Here is a 17559-nt window from a genome sequence, read left to right as displayed (position 1 = left end):
GCCCAAAATACAGATTAAAATACTAGAACTGTATCTCAGGAACAGGGCAATCTAGAAAAATATAGATTTTAATAAATATTAAGGAAAAGTAACTTTTATAAAGTTAAATTTTTCTGTCTTAAGTTCCTGGTAGTTAATTTGGCTTAGTTCCCAAACTACTCTGAGCCACTGATCCCTCCCAGGTTAAATAACCTGAATGGGCAGAGATGACTCCTCTGAAAGTTCAAGAATATGCAGGGTGGGTGTTGTGAGCATCGTTTTTGAGTTTAGAGTTAAATCCTGCTTGATTGTTAAAGCCTCTTAAATAGGTCCGCTTGGTTTACATAACACTTTGGGGTGCACTTGAAGAACAGAAGGCCAGGATAATTCTTGTGTATCCACTGTCTGGTTAATGAAAGACTTGCTTTGTCCCACCAGACTTTTGTCTCTTGGATTTTAAATATAACACTGGGGGCACACTTCAGAGGAAGGAAAACATGATGCAAAAACAATTTTATGTATTTAATGACTGGTTGCTGGAAAATCCTACTTATGTTCAACCAGATGTCTAGCTCTGGGTGTATTGTGGGTACAGGGCCTGCCCCAGACTGGGTTTTAGTGTTAAATATGGAGGACAAAAGTATTATAATAATGCACTTCTCTCGTAAACACACACACACACACATACACACACATACACGAATATAGCAGGTTACATTGCATGCTATCACAACACGTACTTTTACAACGCAGTCATTACAACGACCGCGTTCTTAGTACGCAATACCCTTACATCGCAAATCATTACAACGACTTGCTGTAGGGGGCGCGCTGGACTTAGGAATAGTATTATTTACTATTTCTACTCCAGTTTGCGCAACAGTAGGGAAGTTGTTCGATTTTATGTCCAATACCTTAGCGCCCCTACAGGAAGTTGGTCTAATGACTTGCGATGTAAAGGTATTGCGTACTAACAATGACCGCGTTGTAATGGAACTTTGTTGTAAAAACAGCGTTGTAAACACTGTTTCACACACACGCACACACACACACACACACAGTGTGGCCAAAGACTTTTGCCTTCTTAAAATTGCCCAACATGGGTAGGATTCACCCCAGGAACTTTTACCCCATTGTTTAGGGCATCCCCGGGATACAATGTCAAGCATAAATGTGGCACTCTAGGCCCCCATTTTAGAACACTTCTGGACCTGAGGAAGGTCAGAAGACTAAAACCTTTTGTCTGCAACATGAGAAGAGCCCTGAAGGACTGGATCTGCTCTCCCTGGAACCCAGGGTAAATAAGTGGACTCCATCTGTAATAAGGCTGACCTCCTGTTCAAGCTGCAGGGTCACAACAAGCTACATGAGGGCTTTCCTGCAAGGAAAGAGCAAGTTCAGGTACAATCTGGTGAAATAAGTTCATCACAATTTTGATGGTGAGGGAGTGAGCCCTGAGAAAAATCTTTCTTTTGTTGTGATTTATTACACTATTTTCCAGAGATTTGATGTATAATCAAATAAGTCTAAGCATCCAACCCTCTTTTGGCCATGTACTCATCTCAAATATTTGAGTGCACTGGCTCTTACTTTGCATGTTTTTAGGCAATGTTAGCTGCATTCAATTCCTTCACTATCAGCCTTAACTTGCTGCTGTCACGAAGGCACATTGAAAATTGGTGTTCTTTCATAAGTGTTTGCTCATGATGTGGGAAAGAATGTATACAGTGCTAATAGCATATAAGCCATCTTGCAAGTCTCTTTGACCAAAGGCAATGATATTCCAAATTTGCACACATTCTTTTATACATCTCAGAACGAGTTATGCAGGCTACTTGCTCCAATAATAATTAGTGTGAGTCTTAATTTCTGCACTTTCAAAATAGATGCTCTCCATATTTCCGAAATCCATTAAATGAGGCACAGCATTGAAATAATCATTCCCCAATGGATGCCATGATTTACACTCCTGAAACATTTTGTTTGATTTGAATATTGTATTTTATTGTTTTCAGCTCCTCAATTGACGTTCCAGTGCTTTCCTCTGTAAATCATGCTGTCATTTGCGATAATTGTGGTTTTTTTTGCATTAGTTTTTCCATGAATGTTGTAATATTGAAACAAGAATAATACCTCATTTGTCGTTAGCAATTCATCCAAAATCATACTACTTGATATTAACTGTCATAAGTCTGTCCAGATGTTCCTCTTTTGCGGCTTCTTAAAATTTCTGTTTCCAAACTTTAATGAGGGTGTCTTTATTGGTTGCTTTCCCACTTGGATGTGGGTATATGCTAGACCTTGATGCTTCATGGAAGTGATTTTAAATGGGACTCATGCTTGTCAGTTTCCTTCTTAGGTTTGTTCCATTACCTCAATCCTTCTCTCAAGTTTGCAGTTATATCTTCTTTAGCATTCAGGATACATAGGTGTAGCAGTTTTTGGAATGTTTGGGGTCGCTTAGGATGACCTCAGATTATCTGAATCTCTTGATGTTCCCTTAGTCAATGAAGATATGAAATGTATTTAAGGCAATTTAGAATGCTGAAACATTTTTTTTTTACTGCCCCAATCCGCTTGGCATATGCTTCTTCATATCTCCTGGTCCTCCACATTTTAATTAACCATTCCGAGTAGGTGGGAATCTGTTCTGTTCGCCACTTTTGTAGAATCAATGACCGTGCTATTGCAGCGCCAATAGCCACGAACGTTGCTTCTGCATTATTTAGGTCAGCTCCTCCTCTAGTGATCCCAAACAGTGCTACCTCTGTTTCAGGCTCGATATTTTTATCCATTGCATTGCTTACAGCTGAAAAAAAATTTTTCCAAAAAATCTGGAGTTTTGGGCATGTAAAACAGATATGTAGCCAGTCTCCCTCTCCCAAGGCCTGGCACCGAAAGCAATTATTAACAACCCCGGCATGCCGCTTATTTAATGCTGCCGGAGTATAGTATGCCATCCACCTTGAAAGGAAGGCCATCCTTTTAAAATTGGCCGTTCTCAATGCTTTATTACCCATTAATGCAATCTGCTGCCACTCTTGCTGGGAAAATTTGCAATTAGTTTCTTGAATGATTTTTCCCCAAAAAATTTCGACTAAAGGAGCTGACCTCTGTTTTAAAAGTAGAGAGTACCAGTTGCCTACGCCTTTCAATCTCATCTTATAGAGTGCGTTCACAAGTCCTCCTCCTACCTGGTCTGGGCAGATATCATATTTTTTAATCAGGTGCGAGATCTGTAAATATTCCAAAAATCCAGGTTTCTCCATATTCCCACATCTGGCTATAACCTGTTCCCAGGACATAAAGGTTTGAGCTAAAAAAAAGCTGCCTAGCTCAGAAAAACCATTGTCCTTCCATTTTGTTATCAGGCGAGAATGTATCTGCAGCCCCAGAGTTCTAATTTCTTCAAGATTTAAAAAAATGTAGCCGGAAGAGTTAGTTTGTTTAAAAAAGCATAAAAGGCGCTTGGAGAAGTCTCGTATTGTCTTATAACGGGATTTCTTAGGTAGTTTGGTTGTTTTAAGAAAGGCTGATAATTGTGTTCCAGACTCACTAAGCATTTTTTCATAATAAAAAATTTCTGTCAAATCTTTGCAATCAAGTAGACGGGCAGTTATGTCCAGAAGGGCAGCCTCATAATAGATTTGGATATTAGGTAGAGCCAATCCCCCCTGGTCTATTTCTAATTGTAGTGTGGAAAGTTTAACTCTGGAGATCTTGTTATTCCAAATAAATTCTCTGAACATTGTATCAATTTCTTTAAAAAAATTTACATTTATTTTAAGAGGAATATTAATAAATAAAAAATTTAATAAGGGTAGAATAGACATCTTTAAAAGCCCAACCCGGCCTATCAAAGTCAATGGTAGTATAGACCACTTATCCAATAAACTTTTAATCTTACATTTCATTGTCAAGTAATTCAAGCTAAAAAGTAGATCAACTTGGCTGGAGACATAAATACTCAGATACCTTATTGGGTCTGTTTTCATCACCTGGGGTCTTAAATTTGGGGGTAAAAAATTATAGTCATTATTTAATATTAACATTTCTGTTTTATTTTGATTTATTTTGTATCCCCCAATTTGTTCAAATCTTCTAAACTCCGCTAATACCTCGCTCCAGTTCATTTCATCCGGACATAGGTACAAGATTATGTCGTCTGCAAATAATTCCATTTTTGGCATCCCATCAATGGGAGCTCTAATTAAGAGATTATCCCTTATTCTACAAGCCAATGGTTCAATAAAGAATGTAAACAAGATAGGTGAAAGGGGGCAGCCCTGCCTTGTCCCTCGTTTTATTTCTACTTCTCCAATTGATTCACCATTTATAATTAGTTTGGCATGAGCTCCTTGATATATATTCTTTAGCATTTTAATAATTTGGCTAGGAAATCCAAACTTGGATAAGCCGATAAAGAGAGCTTCCCAATTCACTAGGTCGAAAGCTTTTTCGGCATCGACCATTGTGATAAAAATGGGTAGTTTATTTACAGACGCAAAGTCTAAAGTCTGAATTAAAAACCGGGTATTTGTTGACATATATCTACCTGAGATAAACCCAGTCTGATCTGGATGAATTAAGACTTGGGCTAAGGGTGTAAAGCGCAGGGCCCAGATTTTCATTAATATTTTAAAGTCTGCGTTCAAGAGGCTGATTGGTCTATACGAATTCAAATCTTTTTCATTCTTCCCCTTTTTAACAAAGCTGATCAAAATAGACTCCGTGAAAGTTCTGGGAACCTTACCACGTGTTTGATATAAGTAAATAATTTTTTTAAAAAGGGAGTTAATATCTTCTTAAAAGTTTTATATAGCTCAATCGGGAGCCCGTCCGCTCCGCAGGCTTTTGCCCCTGGAATTAGTCCTATGGCCTTTTCTATTTCATCTTCGGATATATCCATTTGAAGCTGGTTTGCCATTTCTCTTGTAAGACTGGGTATCTCGACTTGCTCATAAAATTGATCGATTTGCTGAAACATTAATAGAACATAGATCTGACTTGTATCCAACACATAATCAACCTTATTTGTTGAGCCCTGTTTGATTCTCAGCTTCATCAATAAACAGGTGTGTCAATTTCTGAGACTTTTACTCTTTCTTAACCAGCAAATTTTTAACATCACCCAAACTGCAAATTTGTAATTGGCTTCAAATTCATCGGTAGAAATTGGGTTATATTCATTGTCTTTAATGTAGCGTATAGTCAGACTAACTTGTAGATGCATAAAGAGACATATTGCACGATAAAGGATGCATTGTCTTAAAGAGGAAAATAAATACAAATATTTTATGAATTATGTGCATGGAGCAAGAGAGTATGCATTATTAAAAGGCCGTCATATTTACATCTATCTGAGTAGTATGCTGTAATTATATGTTTTTTCCATCTCGATGGAGAAGCTTCTTCTTTACAGGCTCTTCTAGTAACACAAATGAATTGTTCACAAATTATAATTTAACGTAGTTGACTGAGTTAATATTTGATAGAATAATGTATCAGTAATTATTTTTTGTGCAATCAGTGATTATCACTTGAATTATACATATTGTGATAATGAATAAAACATAGAATTAAAATTCAAAGTAGCAAAATATAAATACAATTCTGTGTTTCATATACACAGAAAGAAGTTCACCTTGATCCCCTGGAATTGTGTTCACAGTGGTACACATAGTACTGAAAAATAATATTCTTTTATAGGCTGCTTTTACGTTCTAATGAGTTTTGGGTGTATTGATCCATCCATGAAGATTATAAATCTTTTAACTTCATATCAAGTATAACACTTCATATTTTTTTACAGACAGATGTAGGAAAGCATGGCCCATACGCCTACACTATTAAATATCAATCCACATGTGCAGCCAATAATGTACATGTAATACTTAAAAAGAAAAAGAAAGTTGACCAAATGAAGAAACAAGTTAATAGTTCCTAAACAAGAGCACAGATTCACATATTTGAGCAAATCAAGCTTCTATGCATTCATATACGCTGGTGAAATCTAGCTGCTATTAAGTCCTAAGTACATATATGCCCTCATTTCTCAGTTCTCAAATATATAATATAGAAATTATTGCACATCCCATATCTCACAGAGAAGAGGTGTAAATTTGTGATCTTTAACTCTCCAAGACATGAGCATCTCTGCATGGTGATGATTAAATGTTCTTAATTCTGTGAGTCGTCCAAGAAGCCGTGCAAAGTGCTGAGGATTGTCTGGGTGGTAAAGCTTGCAGAGTTTCTGTAGAACTTCAAGCAATGGTTCTTGAAGCTTTTCAACCAACTCTTTATTGTTTATGTATTGTCGATCTGTTGAAAAAGAGAAAATAAAAATGAATTTTAAACAAGCAAGATAATATATTAAAAGTTAATTCATGCTTTTTGACATATGTTTTGTAGCATTTTGTATCATATAGTGAACTTAAATGCTGATCTTCATAGTATTTCTACTACTACTACTACTCACCATCCTCATAATAATAATGGGGCCGATTCACAGAACTAATCTGAGACAAAATCCTAAACTTACTACTTTTAGTTTTCACAGAAGGCACTTACGATTTTTGGTATTCACAGAATTCACTTACGACTCCTAACTTTACGTCTGCACTCGGGGGCCAGAATTTCCGCACCCGGAGCGTACTCTCCGCACCCAGAGCGTACTCTCCGTACCCGGATCCGTACTCTCTGCACCCGGACCATACTCCCCGGCTAGGGCCGTACTCTCCGGCTCGAGCCGTAATCTCCGGCTGGGGCCGAATAAAGTGTAATCAATGGGCTGGATTGCAATTTTTACAAAAAGGAACATTAGGAATGTGTGATAAATGGTAGAGGAGGTCATGAAAAACAGTTTGCGCAGGGAAAAGGGTACAGCCAGACACTACATCATAACCTAGAAAGGTTTTCTCCTTTGCATCATGGTACATGCAGTGCACAATTTGCACTCCCCTCAGTGTTGACTGTGCAGTCAACACTGTCATGTTCTTTATTTCTATTAAAGATAATGTTGATCCTTTACACTATTTAAAAACTTTCATTATGTTGCTGATGTCATCAGCCAGGTAGTGATCCTTTCACACAAACACTACCCATTCTGTCATCTAATCTCTGTAGCACAACTTTGGCACTAATAGGATAACGCAGGCATTATCATTGCATTTTTCTTTTCACAGAGGCAAAACCCATGCACTCATGTAATCACCGAGACACTACCCCTGCACTTATGCAATCACCAATTCTCTACCCATGTACTCATGCAATCCCTCAAGCAATACTGTTGAATTCATTCATTCACCTCTAATACTACTTCTGCTCTCATTCATTCAGTGATACACTACCCATGCACAAATCCAATGGCCCAGGAATTTCTGTTGCAGTCATCGTTTTACTCAGGCACTACCCATGTACTCATCTAAGCAACCAGACATTAGTCATGCACAAATAAAGTCACTCAGGGACTACCTATGCACTCATCCAATCTCTCAGACAGTATCCCTGCACTTATGCAATCACCCAGGTACTGCCCATGTACTTATGCAATCATTCAGGCATTATTCTTCCACTCAACCATTCACTGAGGCGCTAACCATGCACTCAGCCAATTACCCATGCATTAACCTTTCTTCCATTCTTCCAGTCAGGCATTACCCATACATTCATCCAATGCACTCATGGAATCAGATAGGCACTACTCTTGCACTCTAGCATTCACTTAAGCAGTATCCATGTACTCATCCATTCACTCAGGCACTACCCATGCACTCATCCAATGAACCAGGCATTACTCTCGCACTCATACTTGCACTCATCAAATGACCCAGACATTACCCTTCCACCAAACCTTCCACTCAGGCACTACTCATCCACTCATCCATTCACTCAGGCAGTACCCATACACTCATGCTGTACAGTCAACACTAAGGGGAGCACAAATTGTGCACTGCATGTACCATGATGCAAAGGAGAAAACTTTTTAGGGTTATGATGTAGTGTCTGGCCGTACCCTTTTCCCAGCCCAAATTGTTTTTCATGACCTCCTCTACCATTTATCACACATTCCTAATGTTCCTTTTTGAAACAAATTGCAATCCGGCCCATTGATTACACTTTATCCGGCCCCAGCCGTAGATTATGGCTCGAGCCAAGGAGTACGGCCCTAGCCGGTGAGTACGGTCCGTGTGCGGAGAGTACGCTCCGGGTGCGCAAATTTCGGCCCAAGTGGAGACGTAAAGTTAGGAGTCGTAAGTGCATTCTGTGAATACCAAAAATCGTAAGTACCTTCTGTGAATAACAAAAGTAGTAAGTTTAGGATTTTGTCTCAGATTAGTTCTGTGAATCGACCCGAATGACATTAACAATAATAGTTATATTAGGGGGGCGTGGCTAAGCAAGTCACGATGGCGGTCACGCATTGCTGAGGCTCCGCGCTTGGGCGCCTCTCAGCAGCACTACGGAGCGGCGTTGCGGGTGTTCGGCGGCCCAGGGAGCACCGGAATGTGCCTGCATGGTGGAGCGATGCCGGTGGACGCCTGAACGCGTCTCTAGCCTCAGGACCGAGACTTCACCCGGTCGAAACCGTTAGTGCCGCAGCCCGAGACCTAAGATGGCGCCGGGGCTCCCTTGAGCGAGACGGAGACGGTGCGGGGGGAGGCACTGAGGACAGCGGCGCATCGCGCTCTCCCTGCACTGATACCTGGCGAGGTGAACCGGGAGCGGACCCGAGGAGGTCGGTGCGGAACACTGCGAAGCGGATGAGCACCGATGCCCCTAGCAGACCCGCCATCTTGGACGCTGTGAGCCCGGCGTGAGCCGGGAGTGGACCCTGGCGTTACCATCGAAAGCCCCAGGTACCTCTCATGACCAACTCCTGGGGAGACTGAGGGGTAGCGCCGGGATCTGGCGGGAGCGGCACGACCTGGGGATCCTTCGACCCTCTCATGAAGTACCTGCCTGACCTTAACATGGCCGCCGAGAGGACTCCGGACCCTCTTATGCACCACCGGTAAGGCCTCTACCTCCATGGCTGCCACAGCGACAGCCTCCTCAGCGGCATCTGGGGGGGGTTGGTGTGCCCCCGGCCGACCCACCTGCCTCCTCCCCACAGCGGACCGCCAGAGAGCCCCCTGGTGCCCCGGGGGGCCCCGGGGCTCAGAGAAGACCGGCGCGACAGGCCGCACCGGCACGAGGTGGCGACAAGCCCTACACCCTGAAGGGGGCGCCCCAGACACCGGGCACAGTGGACACACGTGGAAACACGAAGTGGACAGAGACTCTGGGGGGGAGTGATGTGAGCCCGAGCTCCCCCACCACTCACAACAGGACCTCGTCGATTACATCCTAAGGGACGGCGGGGATCTCGCCTCTGCCTCGGGCTCCTGGAGGGGGCTTGGTCTGCGCAGACACCGTGAAGATTGCTCTCGAATCCTGTGGAGTGCACCCCTAACTCACGGGGATGTCGCAAGTGATTTCCCACCCACAGCATCGGATGCAGACGTGGTCTCCGAGTGTGTAGTCTGCTACTGGAAGCGCCCTGGGGGTGGCTTCTTGGGTCTGACATTGGGGACTTCTGTACCCTGCCTTCGGAAGGAGACCCAGAATACCGACCAGGGCTGCTGTTCTCCGGTGCCGCTCTCCCACCATCCTTCACCACCGCGCCTTCCTCCTCTTGCGGACCCCTGGCGCCACTGCGGGCTCCTGAGACCTGACCGACGGCACCGGCCCTTCCATCCCACGTAGAGTCAAGATGGGGAAATCAAGGCCCGCGCAACACCAAGCGGTCCCGGAGACAGCCCCGGAGAACATGCCAAAGACCTCGACCTGGTTCCCCAGTACGGTGTCCTCTACAGATCTATCAATCTCGGATAAACTGGATAAGGTCCTCGCCGCCATCGAGCTATCCCGTTTGTCTATGGAGGAACGCCTTGGTACCCTGGCGACAGACGTCAACCTTCTCCGCGATGATCACCGTAAATTAGCTGACCGGGTACGCACAGAGGAACCGACACTGGAGGAAATACAGCCAATGCTGAAAGAACACCAGATGACGCTCCAGGGGGTCCTCACTCGCCTAACTGCGGTGGAAGAGCGCGCACACGACTTGGAAGGCCGCTCGAGACGCTGCAACATCCGAGTGCTGGGGCTGCCGGAGGGTGTCAAAGGTGGAAACCCCATAGACTATATGGACACATGGCTGAAATCCTTTACCCCACCATCAGACCGTACGGCATTTTTCTCCATAGAGCGAGCTCACTGAGTGCCAGTCCGAAGACCCCCGCCTGGCGCGGTGCCTCGGCCACTCCTAGCTAAGTTCCTACACTTCCGGGATCGGGATGCGGTGCGCCGAGCGGCGCGACTGGCAGCGCCACTACGGGTGGACAACAACCAAATAATGATCTTCCCGGATTATGCCCGAGCAGTACAGCAGCAGAGATCATCCTTCCTGGACGTAAAGCGGAGACTACAAGACAATAAGATTCAATATGCTCTGCTCTTCCCAGCTCGTCTTAAGATCCTCCACAACGGGTCCTCCCTCTTCTTCACATCCGCGGAAGCCGCACAGGACTGGGCAGATCAGCATTGCTCGCGGGCACCCAATCCTCATCCCCAAAGGGGCTCGCCTCTCAAAACTTTCCGCACTCGGAAACGCCCCACGAAACTCCGCAACATCGAGTCCAGAACAACGAGTGGCTCTCATGACTCACCCGATCTCTAACAGATTATGCGAGAGAGACGCGAGGCTCTGCAAGCAGCAATCGATCTGCGCTCCACGCAACCCTCGGAGCCCATAGATCGACCCCCGCACCTGTTCTCATCAGAAGGCGAAAACGACAGGGATGGCACCGTCTCGGGAGCCGACCTGGTGGCACTCCCCCACGCCACTCCACAAATCGCAGATGGACTGCTGGACGGACTGACCTCTCCCACCTCGCCCTGAGGCAACTCAGGCATACAGACTGCCACACTGTATCCTTATATGTAATGTTCGCCTCATACCCATTGTCTCAAACACAGGGGCCGACACCCTGCACATGACGCGCATTGCTCCTTCTACATGCCCACTCAGCGGGTGGCCTCGCACTTGCATGCCGTCACCCCCTATCACATAGAGAAGTTATCCCCCCTCGTGTTACGGGAGGAAGTTTGGACGCACCGTTTCCTAAACAATGAGTCCTATGTATTGGGACAGTTTCCCACACCCCCACACGTTGTTAATACCCCGGTTCATGCACGTCCCACCCCGCCTTGGAGCTTCACGCCACAGAATATCCGATTTGACAGGCTCCCCACCTGCCTACTCCCCCCAGACGCGGCCCATCCCTAGGAGACCACTACATAATTTATCTAGCGGGCACCTCACCCAACCCACACACAGACCCGGCTTCTCATGGCGCAGCTGACGAACAATACTCACATACTAACATACTCACGCTCAATACACGCGGTCTACACACCCCACGTAAGCGCTATGTGATATACGCCTACGCGAAGGGACAGAAAGCGTCTATCCTCTGCCTACAGGAAACCCACCTTAATTCAACCGAAGTGGGCAAACTGCGAGTAAAATGGCGCGGACTTATCTGCGCCACGACCTACTCCTCGTTTGCCCGGGGGGCGCTGATATGGATCCGCCCAGGAACCACATTCCGGGAACTTAGACGGGTGGTGGATGACGAAGGCAGATTCGCCCTACTGGATGGACTCTTAGATGGGAGGGCTATCCTCTTGGGAAGTGTATACGCCCCGAATGTCGATCAGGACAAATTCTGGGACCGACTCACAAAATCTCTGGCCCAATTCACACATGTACCCTGGATACTAGGCGGGGACTACAACTGTATCCTGGATCCGAGACTGGACCGATCGCACCCCCCACTCCCGCACTCCCCCACCTACAGACAAACTGAACGATTTAAAGCATGGGTCGCACACTGGTCACTCACAGACGCATGGAGACTGCACCAGCCCCAGGCCCGTATTTACTTTTTCCACTCCATCCCACACAACTTGCGAGTCCGGCTTGACCGATTCTTATGCACCGCAACGCTTCTCCCGCAAATATGTCACTCGGATTATCTGGGCAGAGTCGTTTCGGACCACGATGCACACCTTCTCAGCCTCCAGTGGAGACCCCCACACCCCCCGGTCCCCACATGGCGATTATCACGGGGCTGCCTCACGGATCAGGTTTTCACACACAAACACCAACGCAGCATTCAAGACTACTTTACTCATAATACGGGGACCGAATCGTCAACCCTGGTCGAGTGGGACTGCTTCAAGGTGGTAGCCCGCGGTATTCAGCAGAGAGTGGGGGTGAGACATACCTTAGAGCAAGCCCTAGAGAAGGCGGAACAACGACTGGACACGGCCACTAAGGCCGCAGACCAGTTGGTAGCCACAGCGACCCAAGTCGCCCAAGCCAAATCAGAATATCAAGCGGCGTGCATGGACCTTCGGCGTCACAATTTTCGGACTTCTGCAACCCGAATGCACAAGGACCGTGATAAAACGGGCACACTCCTGGCATGGCTCGCTAAGCAAGATACTGAAGTCCGGCCCATCACCGCAATTATAAATCCCCAGGGCATCCTGGTGCAATCCCAGGACGAGATCCTCCAGGCATTCTATCAACATTACTCAGCGGTCTACACTGTCCCCTCATCTCTTGATCCAGGGGCCGTCGACCACTTCCTAAACCCTCTCCCCCTTCCCCAGATCTCTGCTGAGGACAAGAAGGGGTTGGACGCAAAGATACAAACCACTGAGATTACAGGCGCTGTACGCACGCTGGCCCGTGGTAAGGCCCCAGGCCTTGACGGGTTCCCACTCGAATACTACGCCACCTTTGCCCCTCAGTTGACTCCTCGCTTATCAGCAGTGCTGGACTCGGCACTCAGAATCGGTGAACTATCCAGCTCCATGAGAGCGTCGGTGATTGTCACATTCCCGAAACCCGACCGGGACCCCCAACTCCTAGCCTCCTATCGCCCCATCACATTACTTACGGCCGACTGCAAAATCCTGGGGAAAATCTTAGCGGATAGATACTCACAAATTATACGCCCGTTGGTACATCCTGACCAATGTGGTTTTGTCCCGGGGAGAAATACTTCTCACAATATCCGGCGCCTCTTTCACATCCAGGATCAGCTTGGCGATCGATTCCCTCGGGCGGCGTGTCTAATCTTGGACCTTGAGAAGGCGTTTGACACCCTAACATGGCAGTTCCTCTTTGCCGTCCTCGGAAGGGCAGGACTGGGTCCCACGCTCATAGCCTACACTCACCTGCTCTACACCAACCTTACATCCCGGGTCCGCCTTGGTCGCTACATCTCCCCGGAATTCGCAATACACAGGGGCACACAACAAGGGTGCCCCCTTTCACCCTTATTATTCGCGCTCGCGTGGAACCCTTGGCTATCCGGCTCCGCCGGGACGGGCAAGCCTGGGGTATTCCACTAGCGGACGTCACGCACTGCGTATCTATGTACGCAGGTGACCTCCTCATATACATACGAGATGTGACAGCGGATCTCACCATGCTTGAGACCGCCTTGATGGAGTTTACGGAGGCCTCGGGCTTGAAAGTGAACTGGGACATGTAGATGGTGTACCCCCTTCATCCAGGCGCCTCCTCCCAGGATGTCTGGATCGGTGACCGGAAAATACATTGGGCGGCAGAGGGTCCCTGATACCTTGGGATTCGTTTATACCATTCCCCAGCCGACATCTATGAGGGTAACCATTGTAGGGCACTTGCAGGGATACGATCCTCCATTGGGTTCTGGCGGAGCCTCCCGTTGGCCCCGATTGGTCGGGTGGCCCTTGCAAAGATGATACTGGTCCCGTGGCTTTTATATTACTTCACCAATCTCCCAGTAATCCCACCCTGCTCCTTTTTCAAAGACTTAGACACACTCCTCAGTTCACTAATATGGGGTAAGGGGCGGCACAGGATCGCGCTAGCAAAGCTAAAACTACCCACGACACAGGGGGGGCTCAGTGCGCCATCCTTTGAAGCCTACTTCCTGGCATCGCAGCTCCAGTGGCTTTCATATTGGACGGCAGACAGATATACACTTGAAACATGTACTGCCACGGGTCGTATGCCCATACCAGAGCTGCGTCACCTACTCATACCGGGACCCCGCCCCACGCGAACCTACCCCCTACAAGTAGACATTGCCCAGAAGTGCGTTCAGCGTATACATCGAATGGCACCAAAATGTCCCCCTTACACACCATTACTACCGCTAGTCGGCTGGCCCAGACACGGGGGGTTTTTCACGCCTGCCATGCTTCGGGAATGGACGTCGAGAGACATTGCCGAGACAGAAACACTGTTTGAAGAGGGACAGCTCAGGTCATATCGGCAGCTTATGGACGACTATGACCTGCCCCCAGGCCAGTTCTTGCTTCACCGCCAACTTCTCAGCCACTACCGACCATACTCCGACCTCACATTAGGGGAACCTCCCATACACCCAGTTCTCCACACAATATTACGAATGGGACCGTGTCGCCATCTTACCACATGGTTGTACAAATCGATTAGGGAACTGACACCCCCACTGCTAGGATCCCTACGGGCCCTCTGGGAGGAGGAAGCAGGACGACCATTTCATGATAGCGAGTGGGAAAGAGCGATAGAATTCCCCCAAAAAGTATCCCGGAACGCCTGGTTTAAGAACATACAGTTTCACTTCCTGCATAGGACCTACCTAACGCCAGCGCGCCTTCAACGCTTCTACCCCGACACGACCTTCCTCTGTCCTCGTTGTCAAGCGGGGGATGCAGCCTTTTCCCACATATTCTGGACCTGCCAGAGCATTCAGCACTATTGGTCATCTATCCACTCGACGCTCAGAGATCTCACCGGGCTGACCCACTTGACTACCTGGGAGGGTTGCGCGCTGGGCCTACTCGGACGGAGGACACGACACAAAATATCAATGCGCTTTGTTTTCCTAGCCCACCTGCTGGCCAAACGCTGTATAGCCATGCACTGGCGGTCCCCATCGGGTCCTCCGATTGCGGAATGGGTGGGGGCGGTTCTTAAATGGGCAGCAGCTGAGGAGGATGCAATACGTGAGGAAGAAGCCAAAGGTATCCGCAAAGTCTAAATCTCCCTATAATGGGCACTTCTATTGCACCAATTCAGACAATCCCAAACCTCGGAGGTCCCGGTCACCGACATACATACCCCCGACACCGCACAGCCTCACGCTGTACAGGTTCCCAGGGCAGGGGATTCCCCCCCACGACTCTCCGCGCCACTCCTAGACCCGTCGGGTCCGTCCCCGCCCGTCTGACATACTAAACGGCCCCCCACACCAGCCCGCGCACCCCACCCCCCTCCTAGGCAAATGGTAGCTGCACTATCGAGTAGGCAATAACGGACTCACAGCATACGCCTTGCCCAAACACTACGAATCCCATGGCACCTCCCAGTTTAGTTCTCCCTCCAGTTTTATATTACTGGCAAAGACCTGCTACAACACAGGCAGCATCCACACTGAATAAGACGCAAACGTACTCTCTATATTGATGATGGTCTACTCTGCTACTTATGTATCACAGTCATCTATACGGCACATGATGTATGTAAGCTTATATTAACAAATGCCAATAAAAAGAATATTCGAAAAAACAAAAACAATAATAGTTATATTAATAGTTTCTAATTTAATTATTATTTTCACAGACATAGTGTAGGAAATTGATGTATCCTGGTAGAAATCTGTTATTTATTTATTTAATCATTTATTTATTTATGTTGAACCCTATGATTTGACCTCAGCTTGATTGGAGGCCTGTTAAACCGTCTTCAGTCACTGTTTGCTCTTTTTAAGCTGGCATTACCTTTACTTCCATTGTAGCCATATAGTTGAAGATATGTTCTGACATGAGCTGTTAGCACTTGGATGCCAATGGTAGGTGTATAAGATTAGCTACATAGAATCCTGTAACATACTATAGATGTATAGAATGCATCTGCTCTTACCTGATTGGCAATGGAGTGGTTAGTGAGATACAATCTTCCTACCACATTAGACAATGTGCCTTCTGTCCTCCAACCTACACTATGTGTTTCTACGCTATTTGGGTCCTCGGCGCATGTTGCAAATTGATCAGAATGCATTTGTATACCTAAACATTGTTTGCATATCATGCTGCTATGACCTGCTCTAAGCTGTCATTTGATTCCAGATTCAAGCTTTCTATGTCCCCAGTAAAATAACAATTATAAAATAAGCAGTCAAAAATAGAACTGTATTTGTGATCTATATGGTCACAAAGCTAAACACTTGCAGCAGCATGAAGCACAAGTTGTTAAACTCTAGGTGCTACCAATTTTATTTTTATTAGGTTTGTTTTAGCTGCTTGGATTCCCTCTCGGGTGTTTAGCCATGCTCTCTATTTCCGAGTTGATTGAGATGAAGAAAACATTGACATATTTTACTTTTGGTCTAGGTTTAAGTGTAGGAAGTTCAACTTTTCTGCATGGTTACTCCAGAATGTCTACCATTTTCTGGACCCTATGCTTACTAGTTTTAGAACTCTGTGCACTTTATCTCTGCTAACCAGAAATAAAGTGTTTGTACCGCCCTGTAAACATGGCTAAATTGGCTTAACCCTGATGATCACATTCAACTTTTCTGTAAGGCCATAGTACATGTGTGGAAATATGCCAATTGCCTGTATAGTTAAATACCTCTTATGGATTGCAGCACATACTGTCCGCCATCCACTGCTGTTGCAGTGAAAACATGACTTCAGGCCTACCCCGTGTAGCCTGACAGCAGCAGCTTTAACCCTGCTGCCCAGGTCTGTCGAAATCCCCCTTGTGACATGCAGGTAAACCTGATCAACCTATTAACCCCTTCAGTGCCCGCCCCTTTCCCCGCCCAGTGCCGGCCGTTGCATTAGCGGGCGGGGTCTATGACGAGCTGGACTCGTCATGGGCACAGCGCCACCGCGGCCCATGACGAGTCCAGCTCGTCATGGGCACTGAAGGGGTTAAATGAGGCTCTTTTAAGTGCAGCTTGCTGCCCACAAGGTAGGGTACATAATATTTAAGAGAGGAACATATGTGACATTTTAAATAGCATGTGACTTGGCCCAAACCTACATTGTCACTGATCAGGCTGTAAAAGGCACATAGAAAATTCAAAGTAAAGCTTATACTCTGTAATCACTAACGTTTGCCCTATACTAGCTACTTCACTTCAAGAATTATTTGTAAATTTAATAGAAGTCCCATCTAGTGGTTAAGTCAGATTATTATTAAATATAGGGGAAATGTAATTTTTAAAAAATGATCTTCACCCTGAAAGTGACGTGCACTCTACGAGTTGTTTGCTGTAGTGCAAAGAGGAGCTGATGAAAAAGTTGGTTTTACACAATTGGCAATGGAGCATCCGAGAGTCATCCCCACCCACTATCTAGAGTCATAAATGTGGCACCCCAAAGCAATCCCATCAGAGCACTTTCTTGACCTGCGGAAGAACCGAAGAGGATTGGGCCTGCTGTCTGTGATCTATGAAGCGCTCTGAAAGACTGGATCTG

General features: G+C 46.4%; 1 protein-coding gene across 2 annotated transcripts in view; it reads right to left on the bottom strand.

Annotated features, from left to right (window-relative positions):
* Positions 1-1956: 1956 nt before the first annotated feature.
* NR1H4 (nuclear receptor subfamily 1 group H member 4) overlaps positions 1957-17559 on the bottom strand; it is a 338233-nt gene continuing 322630 nt past the window's right edge. For both annotated transcript variants that reach the window (XM_085653893.1, XM_085653894.1), the window contains 2 exons: positions 4959-6300; positions 1957-2523 (listed from right to left, as the gene is read on the bottom strand). In XM_085653893.1, the coding sequence (XP_085510019.1) occupies positions 6062-6300 (239 nt within the window). In that variant the 3' untranslated portion in view covers positions 1957-2523; positions 4959-6061. The remainder of the gene's footprint in view (positions 2524-4958; positions 6301-17559) is intronic.

The sequence above is a fragment of the Triturus cristatus genome, chromosome 4_1 (assembly GCF_964204655.1).
Source record: "Triturus cristatus chromosome 4_1, aTriCri1.1, whole genome shotgun sequence".
NCBI classification, from domain to species: Eukaryota; Metazoa; Chordata; class Amphibia; order Caudata; family Salamandridae; genus Triturus; species Triturus cristatus.
This window is presented reverse-complemented; position numbering and strand designations above follow the sequence as displayed.